This window comes from Hyla sarda, chromosome 1 (assembly GCF_029499605.1).
Source record: "Hyla sarda isolate aHylSar1 chromosome 1, aHylSar1.hap1, whole genome shotgun sequence".
NCBI lineage: Eukaryota > Metazoa > Chordata > Amphibia > Anura > Hylidae > Hyla > Hyla sarda.
In genome coordinates this window covers 15,388,436-15,400,832 of record NC_079189.1, presented here as the reverse complement: position 1 = coordinate 15,400,832, position 12,397 = coordinate 15,388,436, and the positions used below count along the sequence as shown (strand labels likewise).

The window sequence follows — 12,397 nt, the reverse complement described above, 5'->3', positions numbered from 1 at the left end:
GACGGGATATGACGATGGGATATGAGTACGAGGATAGGATATGAGGACAGGATACGAGGACAGGATATGACGATGGGATATGAGTACGAGATACGAGGACGGGATATGAGGACAGGATATGAGTACGAGGATAGGATATGATGATGGGATATGAGGACGGGATATGAGGACAGGATACGAGGACAGGATACGAGGATGGGATATGAGGACAGGGTGCGAGGATGGGATACAAGGTCTGGATATGAGGACGGGATAGGAGTATGAGATACGAGGATGGGATATGAGGATGGGATGAGAACGGCATAGCAGTACGAGATACGAGGACGGGACATGAGGACAGGATACGATGATGGGATATGAGGACGAGATATGAGGACTGGATATGAGTAAAAGATACGAGGACGGGATACGAGGACGGGATACGAGGACGGGATACGAGGAAAAGATACGAGGAAAAGATACAAGGAAAAGATACGAGGACAAGATACGAGGACGGGATACGATGTCAGGATACAAGGTCGGGATACGAGGTCGGGATACGAGGTCTGGATACGAGGTCGGGATACGAGGATGGGATATGTGGAGGGGTATGTGAAGGTGATATGAGGAGGGGATATGAGGAGTGGATTTGAGGTATAGCCGAGCACCTACACGATTCTTTAGCATTACATGTACAGAAGAATTATCCTGCAAAATATAAAGAAATTCAACTCCCCCCCCCCCCCGCAATTAAAGTAGACTGTTGGCCAAGATGGCTGATCACAACTTTTTGTGGGTGATGGGAAGTGTCAAACGTGTTCTTTGTATTTGTTGTTGTTTACCATTCACACTATGGGGCAGCTCTTACTCCCATCTCAGAATACACAACAGAATGAAGCCCATACCTCAGTGACGAAGAGCGTTCGTGGGTCGATGATGTCCAGGAAGTGGCGGAACCTGCCGTAGAACGTGTTCTGAAAAAGAAGAAATGGGGGGGGGATCATGATTAACTTCACACCAATAACCCTCTACCCCCCATTCTTTCTGATGTAGCCATAGTGAAGCCCCGATGCTTTAAACCAGTGGTCTCAAAAAAGTACAACTCCCTGTTAGGGCATGATGAGAGTGGTAGTCGCAACAGCTAGAAAGCCACAGGTTGGACGGACGTCTTCAGAGGCTGTCGATAGAAGGTTACGCTGTGCGTTTGGTTCACACCTTCAGGATTCTGGATAAAGGGGGGTGGGGGAGAGATCAGGGGGAAACACGTTGTTACACATAAGGGCACAATATTGTGGTGGGAGGAGAACAAAGGGTTTCCTATGTGCTTAGCACATATTTTGTTTGGCGCAATTCCGTCCCCAAAAAATAAATACATTGACAAATTGTCATGATGAAAATAGAAAATGGCATATCTTAGTTACATCCATTTCCTTCAGTGGAAAGTAAATACCACCCAACCCCATTCACCAAACCCATCCCCCACCCCTACCCCCTCCCCCCCCCCCCCCCCCCCGCGGTACAGTCCAACCCACCGCAGGACCACCGCAGGGTACAGTGCCTGATTGACCTACAACCCCACAGTCCTAGTGCAGGACACTAGGAATAGAACTACTGTACACTATTATAGTAGTTATATTATTGTATATAGGGGCAGTATTATAGTAATTATATTCTTGTATATAGGAGCAGTATTATAGTAGTTATATTATTGTATATAGGGGCAGTATTATAGTAGTTATATTCTTGTATATAGGAGCAGTATTATAGTAGTTATATTCTTGTATATAGGGGGCAGTATTATAGTAGTTATATTCTTGTATATAGGAGCAGTATTATAGTAGTTATTTTCTTGTATACAGGAGCAGTATTATAGTAGTTATATTCTTGTATATAGGAGCAGTATTATAGTAGTCATATTCTTGTATACAGGAGGCAGTATTATAGTAGTCATATTCTTGTATATAGGAGCAGTATTATAGTAGTCATATTCTTGTATATAGGAGCAGTATTATAGTAGTCATATTCTTGTATATAGGAGCAGTATTATAGTAGTTATATTCTTGTATATAGGAGCAGTATTATAGTAGTTATATTCTTGTATATAGGAGCAGTATTATAGTAGTTATATTCTTGTATATAGGAGGCAGTATTATAGTAGTTATATTCTTGTATATAGGAGCAGTATTATAGTAGTTATATTCTTGTACATAGGAGCAGTATTATAGTAGTTATATTCTTGTATATAGGAGCAGTATTATAGTAGTTATATTCTTGTATATAGGAGCAGTATTATAGTCTTTATATTTGTGAGTATATAGGAGGCAGTATTATAGTAGTTATATTCCTGTATATAGGAGCAGTATTATAGTAGTTATATCCTTGTACATAGGAGCGGTATTATAGTAGTTATATTCTTGTATATAGGAGCAGTATTATAGTAGTTATATTCTTGTATATATGAGCAGTATTATAGTAGTTATATTCTTGTATATAGGGGCAGTATTATAGTAGTTATATTCTTGTATATAGGATCCTTATTATAGTAGTTATATTATTGTATATAGGGGCAGTATTATAGTAGTTATATTCTTGTATATAGGAACAGTATTATAGTAGTTATATTCTTGTATATATGAGCAGTATTATAGTAGTTATATTCTTGTATATAGGAGCAGTATTATAGTAGTTATATTTTTGTACATAGGAGGCAGTATTATAGTAGTTATATTCTTGTATATAAGAGCAGTATTATAGCAGTTATATTCTTGTATATAGGAGCGGTATTATAGTAGTTATATTCTTGTATATAGGAGCAGTATTATAGTAGTTATATTCTTGTACATAGGGAGCAGTATTATAGTAGTTATATTCTTGTATATAGGAGCAGTATTATAGTAGTTATATTCTTGTATATAGGAGCAGTATTATAGTAGTTATATTCTTGTACATAGGGAGCAGTATTATATAATTATAATAGTTATAATTATTATAATACAGAGCAATGATATAATATTTATCTTTGACGTATTATATTATGATTCCTATCTCTTTTCAGTTACATCTACTTCTGCGCTCAGAACAGTAATTTCCCTTCCTCCAGTCCTTCTGGTCTCTCTCAGCAGGTGGGGACAATGTTATCCTCTCCGGGTATAGACACTAGGAGAAATATGTTCCATCATGTGATACTATTACTGCACCATTCATGCTAATATAAGCAGTAACTAACAACTTCCTTATATCAGGGAGGAGGGGGATTAGTATCGGAGCATTAGCGTTAAACAGTACAATAACGTATAGCTATAATAATATCCGACCAGCAACACATGGTGTTGGCAGTAAAATGGTTAACTCGGCACTAGCAGCATATTGTACCCAGGCCTGGTGTATGCGTAGGTGGCGCGGCTGCTTTATTATTTCTTGTATTTTTATGCTCCTGAGCGATTATTTCATCAACACAGATGAAATGTAAATGATTAAGATAATGCAACATATTTCGCTCTCTTAATCATACAGCTTGAGATGAACACTTTGAGTGAGCTGCCAAAATCCTGGCTCTGCTGCAACTTTGCATTTCCGAAACAGAGTATTCATGACCTGTCACGTGGGACCGTGGGTTACGAGGAGCGTTTCCATGTCACGTGTGCAGAGGCGTCTTCATGGGTCCAGCCTGAGTATGGTCTCAAAAACAGAAAAACCTTGCAGGTTCTATAATTTAGGTGTTGGCATTGAAGGATGGCAGGCACCTACTGGCTTTCACGAGACCATAATAACAAGCCCAGCAGTGGTCAACGTTCCACGATATGGGGGCATCAAGTGCAGCCCTCCACTACTTCCGAGAGCAGCCCATTACATATAATGTAGTGGCCAAGTGTTCTTGCATTCGCCATTCCTTACCATTAGAGTAAATAGGAGACATGGTCAAGTGTCTTTGTCTGCCTTTTTAGGTGCTTTCAGTGGTTGGGTTGGTGTTTCTCCACCCATCTCCTGCTAAAATTCCAACAGGATACACAGTGATTGGTAACTTTAATGGAGGCACTCGTCTACAGTAGTAGCTTGTTGGGCCTCCTTTGGCCATTAGAACTGCAGAAATTCTACATGGCATAGACCCCACTTGGTGATGAAACAGCAGGAATATTGGCCTGTGTGGAGAAGATGGCTTCTCACAGTGGCCGCACATTAGCTTTCATGTGCTTTGAGCAGCCCGTTCTACCTCCTTCCAGAAATGTCTATAGGATTAGGATCTGGGAGAGAAGCCAGGAACATTTATTGTCATATTCCTGGAAGAGATCTATGGCTATATGACTCTTGATTCATGGTTTCTGCCATGAAGTCATAAAGGGATGAACTTGGCCGTCCACAATGCTTATATAAGCCCTACTGTTCAAATGTCCATTCACAAGTATCAAAAGGCCCAGGGTACATCAATAAAACAATCCCCACTCTATTATGTCTTCTCCACCAGTCTGAACTGATAACACTTGACGGGAAGGGTTCAATCATTCATGCTGCATGTGTCAAATTCCGACCCTCCGATCTGCATGGATAGATCTTGATTTATCTGGCCAGGCAATATATACTACTGATGTATTTCTCTACTGATAAGTGATCCCATTTTTGCCCAGTGGAGCCTTGGTTTTCTGTTTCCCCTAGACACAAGAAATCTGGCCAGGCCATGTTTCTCCACAGAGATCTGGATCCATCGGATGAGGTCATGATTTCCTACCGAGATCTGGATTCATCGGATGAGGTCATGTTTCCCCACAGTGATCTGGATCCATCGGATGAGGTCATGTTTCCCTACAGAGATCTGGATCCATCGGATGAGGTCATGTTTCCCTACAGAGATCTGGATCCATCGGATGAGGTCATGTTTCCCCACAGAGATCTGGATCCATTGGATGAGGTCATGTTTCCCCACAGAGATCTGGATCCATTGGATGAGGTCATGTTTCCCCACAGTGATCTGGATCCATCGGATGAGGTCATGTTTCCCCACAGAGATCTGGATCCATTGGATGAGGTCATGTTTCCCTACAGAGATCTGGATCCATCGGATGAGGTCATGTTTCCCCACAGAGATCTGGATCCATTGGATGAGGTCATGTTTCCCCACAGAGATCTGGATCCATTGGATGAGGTCATGTTTCCCCACAGTGATCTGGATCCATCGGATGAGGTCATGTTTCCCCACAGAGATCTGGATCCATTGGATGAGGTCATGTTTCCCCACAGAGATCTGGATCCATTGGATGAGGTCATGTTTCCCCACAGAGATCTGGATCCATCGGATGAGGTCATGTTTCCCCACAGAGATCTGGACCTCTCACAAAGTAATAATCGTAAAAGGGCAGAAGTCTGTATTAATGTGGTCATTTGGTTCAGAGTTCACATGTTCCCAGGATCCTTGTTTTGTAATTTATATTTCATAATAGATTACACCATGTAATTCCTTGTTTTCTAGGGAGCTAATACAGATGTGTTTTCAAAAACTCTTCATTAGGGAATCCATCTGATCACAAGGGGGGAGATTTATCAAAACGTGTCCAGAGAAAAAGTTGCCCAGTTGCCCATAACAACCAATCAGATCGCTTCTTTCATTTTTAACAAGGCCTCTGCAAAATGAAAGCAGCGATCTGATTGGTTGCTATGGGCAACTGGGCAACTTATCCTTTGGACAGGTTTTGATAAATCTCCCCCAAAGTCTTTTAGAATTGGTAAATAAAACATTACCCTTAGGGTTCTCACCCTTTCATGAGGTTGTCACAAAATGTTATGTCATACGTGTGTCCACTTAGTGTTGATTCAAAAGCTGGGAACACTAACAATCCCAGAATTAGCCCAACCTTGATCCAAACTTTCTGTGTAAAGATGTTCAGGGGAACCCACAAGTGACATTATGCAGGGTTCCCACTATATATAGGATCAAACCAACACCGATACTGTCTCATACTTGGTAATGGTGAATCCAATTTTATTTTCTTTGTCATCCTCTAGTGCCAAGATTTCTCAAGGTTTATTTTTGGGTAGGGGGAGGGAGACCCTAAAAAGCAAGGGCTCTCCAAAATTCACTCAAACATTCTAATTATATAATGACACCTCTGAAGCAGCACTATGGAAATGAACCGGAATGGGTTATAACCAAGATCAAGGTTCCTTTATCTCCTTTCTTTGAAGGTCACAGATCACATACTCATACTGTAGAAATTGAAAAATCCATTGCACAGGATGGAACAAGGGTCTCCGGATGGGTATATGGTTTTATTTTTACTCAGTAAGCAATAAGCTTCCAGTTCTCTGCCCCTGTGTCCTGCCAAGATCTCCGAGCATCAGCTGCAATGTCTGTCATAGAAGGCCGCACAATATGTCTCCCCCTCACTCTTTCCCCGTGTTTTTAAGATGAGAAGTATGCTCCTACATCCTTCCAGATCTGACATCATGCTTCAGGCCAGCTTGCGTGCATATTTCCTCTCTAAATGCCCAATATGAGCGCTTATCTGCTCCAATATATGGTTGAAACTTAAAGATACAGTCACCTAGGATAGTGGTGGAATCGAGGGGAGGGGTACGAGTAGGGAACCCATGTGAGTTTTTAATTTTGTCCTGATCTGGAAACACGAAAACATAGATCATGAGGGTAATTTTGATGGTATGTTGGTGACTTTTCCAATATGGGGTGGGTTATCCCAGGATAAGAATTAATCTTCTTTATCTCCTCTAGTAAGTGGTGGGGAGGTTGAGCGTGCATGTTGCTGCTCCATTCCCTCGTTTTTGTGACTGCCAAAGATAAACCCTCTGCGGTTTCACCGCACGTGAACAGAGCAGTCGTGTGCATGCTTGCCCTCTTCTCCACTCACTTGGGGAACAAATGACCCTCATTCTTGAGATCAGTGAAGGTCCCAGCAGTCAGACCCCACCACTACTATTCTATAGATAGGTGATAAATTATAATCTTTGGATAGACCTTTAACAAAAGCAACTTGCCTAACACAAACCCATGACAGATACCATAGTAAATCTCAAATGCTGTATAAGAATAGAGTCCCGTTCCGCCGTCTCCAGTCCTCCGCACGCATTCACATTCATCATATGATCCAGCCTCATTTAGCAGCAGCTGAGTTCAGCAATTAGCAAATTAACAGCTTGGCAAATACTCCGTCACGTTGGGCTCGTGGTCAGAAGAGAAGGAGTCTTTCCTGGATGCTCGGCAGACGTTGGAAGGAATCCTCGCAGTCATAAGGAAAGTTCGCCTTTATTTAATACAATTGAGTCCTCGTTGGAGAAATTTGGTCTACCTCCTGATACAACACTGCTATGTTGTCAGCATGTTCGGATTCAGAAAGCAACCAATGGGATCCAAACAACGAGTGGCAGACGGTGAGGATGCACCCATTGTGTGCCGCGGCAAGATGAGGCTGAGCCGTAATATAGAGTAATGTTCTGAAGAGTAACACTAAAGTCCTTTAGTCATATTGTATTGTCAAGTTATTTTTTTTATTCATCCATGTGTTAGCAATATCTGTTTTTTCGTAAAGACATCCAATATGGTTACCATTACATCTTCCAAGAGTGCTTTATTAGTTCAGGACACCAAATGAAACAGCTCTTCTGAGTACAGATCCAAAAAGTGCTAAAGGGACTTGTCATATAAGCACAAGACAAGCATTTTACATCTGTGCTGCGGTTAGAACACGGTGTAGTGAATGGTTTTCCGTTCACAAATTCACACTTCGGAATTTGTGAAGCGGAAAATCCGGATGAAAAATCCGCTAGAAAATTTCCGCCTGAAGAAAGGGGTTGCTCTTTCTTCAGGCGGAAATCCTAGCGGAACACATAGCAGTCTATAGGAGACTGCAGTGTCCGCGCGGTCCTAGCGCCGACTAATTCAGTCGGCGCAGGCGGAACTCGGAATCTCCGGGCGGAAATTTTCTGCCCGGAGATTCCGTAGTCTGAACCTAGCCTTAAGGTTAAAGGAGTACTCCAGGATCTGAAAACTTATCCCCTATCCTAAGGGTAGGGGATAAGTCTCAGATCGGGTAGTGTCCGACCGCTGGACAAACGGCACCACAAAAAAACATTCCCCCGCTGTAAGGTGTTTTTTGGTGGCAAAGTAACTGCGAGTTACAAGGAAAGTATAAAACACCAGACTCACATGGTGTTTTTTCTTTTAGCACTTTTTCACCCTTTTTACCTTTTTTTAGGCTCAGGACTGGTTTTCAATGTCCACCCCTATGACTATGAGGGGCATGGCCTGGAGCATGGTATGAGCAGTCGCACAGAGTAAGTCCTGCATCCTGCATACACATTCTAGCTTCCAAGACCCCGATTACAAGATCCAAGACTAAGGGGATGCCTCCCAAACCTGACCCAAGCCGGGGACAGGAGAAATCGGCCGAAGAGAGGCTTAAGGAGTTTGCCCACGCTGGAAAAAAAGATGGCGCTGGCGGCGGCCCAGCTGCATTATCCTGCAACTCCCCAGTCAGCACCTCGGGCGGATGCCCTGGAGGGAGAATTAGACCCCCCTGAACTGACTCTACGAGAGGTTAGTAATATGCTCCTCACCGCCATACAGGCAAGCAGTACATCCCTGACTGGCAAGATGGAGGAGGTGAGGGTGGACGTGGAGCTCCTGAGGTAAGACCTGCAAAACTTGAGGGACCAGGTGACTAAGGCAGAACAGAGGGTCTCCACGCTGGAAGATGCGGACACCCCCTTCCCCGATACTCTGGCTATGCTGTGCTCCCAGGTAGAGCAGGCTAAACAGAAAAACGATGACCTTGAAAACAGGCTACGCCATAATAACAATAGAATAATAGCTATGCCTGAGAGGGCGGAGGGCAAAAATCCGGGAGAATTTGTGGAGGGGTGGATTAAAGAACTGTTCTCTACTGTGGATTTCTCGCCTGCCTTTGCAGTGGAAAGGGTGCACCGCGTCCCAACCAAACCCCCTATCCCGGGTGCCCCTCTGAGACCACTGCTGGCTCGGATGCTGAATTGAAATGACTTGATCCTGCACTGTGCCAGACGACTACCCGAGATCCGTTATGACAACGTGAAAGTCTCCATTTTCCCTGACGTTTCCCCAGACCTGCAGCTCCGCAGAGTCACATTAGCCAAGATTAAGAACCACCTACACACCAGAGGCATGGCTTATCCCGCCAAGCTGCGAGTGGTGGACGGAGACAGAGCCATCTTTTTCTTTACGCCACAAAAAGCTGACGACTGGCTGCATAGACAACGTAGAGCTGACTGACCCAGGCTGTACCATTTGTTGTTGTTGTGAGGGGATACCTTGAATACATGCTGCAGGTTCGGTTGGCTGCGGCTCAGCTTAGCTGTGATACCATGTAAGACATCTGGAGGGGTCATATGGTTCTGAGAGGTTCTGCTCCCTTGATCCAACTCCCTTGTTCCAACTCCAGTGAAAAACACATTTTTTTTTTTTTTTTTTAAATCAACTGGTGCCAGAGAGTTATACAGATTAGTAAATTACTTCTATGTAATAAATCTAAATCCTTCCAGTACTTATCAGCAGCTGTATGCTCCAGAGGAAGTTGTGTAGTTCTTTCCAGTCTAACCACAGAGCTCTCTGCTGACACCTTTGTCCATGTCAGAAACTGTCCAGAGCAGGAGAGAGTGATTTGCTATGGGGATTTACTCCTACTCTGGACAGTTCCTGACATGACCAGAGGTGTCAGCAGAGAGGAGTCTGGTCAGACTGAAAAGAAATTCAAAAAGATCAGAACTTTCTGTGGAGCATACAGCAGCTGGTTTTTAAATAGAAGTCATTTACAAATCTGGTAAACTTTCTGGCACCAGTTGATTTAAAAAAAATAAAAATAAAAATGTTTTCCAGCGGAGTACCCCTTTAAGGTTGTTTTCTGACGGATCGTACACATGAAAAAAATGTATGAAGAAAATGTAAGGGACAAAACGGCAAAAAAAATTACCGTATATACTCGAGTATAAGCCGAACCGAATATAAGCCGAGGCCCCCAATTTCACCGCAAAAACCCATGAAAAGTTATTGACTCGAATATAAGCCTAGGGTGGGAAATACATCATCCCCCCTGTCATCATCCAGACCCACGTCATTAACACCCTCATCATCATCCCCCCCCCTTCATCATCATCGCCTGTAAATCCCTTCATCAGTGGTCTTCAACCTGCGGACCTCCAGATGTTGCAAAACTACAACTCGCAGCAGCCGATGGCTGTCCGGGCATGCAGGGAGTTGTAGTTTTGAAAAATCTGGAGGTTCGCAGGTTGAAGACCACTGCGGCCTTCGTCATCATCTAGACCCCCCCCCCCCCCCCCTTTAGTTTTCTACTCACCTCCCCTCGGTGGGAAGGAAGGGTGAGCTGATCTGGGCCATTTATGCTGCAGGGACCGTCCGGTTGTGAAGGACTAGTGACGTTGCCTTGACGACGACGCACAGGAACGTTCATGCGCAGGGACATCACGGACGTCTGCTGCGCACAGACGTCCCTGTGCGTCGCCGTCAAGGCAACGTCACTAGTCCGGGGCCGGAGCGGAGAAGAGGGCCTCCCGGTGAAGATGGAAAGCCCGGAACGACTAACCCTCCCCACCGGACGGTCCCTGCAGCATAGATGCTGGGAGTTGTAGTTTTGCAACATCTGGAGGTCCGCAGGGTGAAGACCACTGGATTGACAGGCGGAGAGTTCACTCGAGTATAAGCCGAGGGGGGCGTTTTAAGCACGAAAAATCGTGCTGAAAAACCCGGCTTATACTCGAGTATATACGGTAATGGAAAAAAGCCTGTACCAATAAACCAGTATTTCCCAACCAGGGTGCCATCAGCTGATGCAGAACTACAACACCCAGCTGGCCCGGACAGTCAAAGGCTGTCCGGACATGCTGGGAGCTGTAGTTTTGCTGCAGCAGCAGGAGGCGGCAGCATCCTGGTTGGGAAAGACTGCAATATGTTTGTTATGTGTCAAGTAAAAATATAGTACAGTTAAAGAGAACCTGTCAGATCTTGTTTAATTTCTTAATCCTCCCAGATCACTGCCCCCATCATGATAAACCACCCCCTGCCTTTATTTTGATTATTTTTTTGTTTTCTACCTTGATATCGCTCTGTGTTTTCTGCTCAGTCTAAGTCAGATTCACAGACTGGGAAGGGGCGTTCCCCAGCAGACGTGACATCATCTGAAGCCATACAGGGGAGAACTTCTTCCCTCACTCTGCTACACACAGCCCAGAGCAGTTCAGTGTGAGATGAGCTATGATTGGATAAGGCTGCACCCCCCCCCCCCTCAGCATTTCCTGATTTTGGACTTCTGCCAGGCCAGCAGGAGTCCAATGTCTGTGCAAGAGATGGGGGGAAATGTGCTCTGGACAAGTAGGGAGACACCTAGTGGCAGCTTTTTTAAACACAAATAAAACATAGAAAACTTTCTTCTTTTTTTTTTAAAACAAAGTACATTAGAAAGATAGTTTATTTACCATAAGGAACGCAATAGCAAAACAAATTTTAATAAGAGTGCCCAAAGCCACACAAAAAATGTGTGGAACCTGTGCCTGAAAAAACAAACCTTGTTGTCCATAGCAACCAATCATATCGCAGCTTTCATATCATATTCTCCGTTTGAGAAAATAAAAGCAAAGGTTGAGCGAATTCCCAGCCTAAAAATAAAAACAACCAAACCCTGTTGCCCATAGCAACCAAACAGAGCTCAGCTTTCACTTTCTTCAATGGAGAATATGAAATGAAAGCTGTGCTGTCATTGGTTGCTATAGGCAACAGAGTCTTTTCCTTTTAGGCTGGAATTCCACACAATTTGCTTTCATTTTCTCAAGCGAAGAGTATGAAATTAAAGCTGCGCTGTGATTGGTTGCTACGGGCAGCAAGACTGTTTTTCTTTTTAATAAATGTTTTATAAAAAATAAAAAATAAATTGAAAGAAAAAAAAAAAGATATGCTGCAAAATAATGGATATGAAGTGCCATAAGGTTTTTTCCTGGAATGGCAGCATGCTCTGTGGTTTTTTGTTTAAAAACAAATAAATAAATAATAATAATAAAAAAAAAAAATATATATATATATATATATATATATATATATATATATATATATATATATAGTTTTTTCTCTTCTATAGGGAGAAAAAAAAACACTAGAAAAAAACGTTAGTGTGAATGTTGGCATTTCTTCCCTGAGTTCTTCAATAAAAATCCTTAAATCACGTGGTGAGAGAATCACATGACTTGTAATGAGAGAAACTACCCCCCACCCCCGGAAAAAAATGCCTATATTGTCACACACAATTTTAGGAAAAAAGGAAAAAAGCGCCAAAAAGACGGAATCAAGGTGGAGAAAATGTAACCAGTAAAAACGGAAAAACTGACAAACCTGAAACAAAAAGAAATATCATCATCAATAATGCGATGACGGAGT

The 12,397-nt window shown here is 43.1% G+C and overlaps 1 protein-coding gene across 1 annotated transcript in view; it reads right to left on the bottom strand.

Moving 5' to 3' along the window:
• The window catches only part of SFXN5 (sideroflexin 5), a 296,507-nt gene that overhangs the window by 278,791 nt on the left and 5,319 nt on the right, over nt 1-12,397 (bottom strand). The window contains exon 2 of the mRNA XM_056552672.1: nt 885-953. Within this exon, the coding sequence (XP_056408647.1) occupies nt 885-953 (69 nt within the window). The remainder of the gene's footprint in view (nt 1-884; nt 954-12,397) is intronic.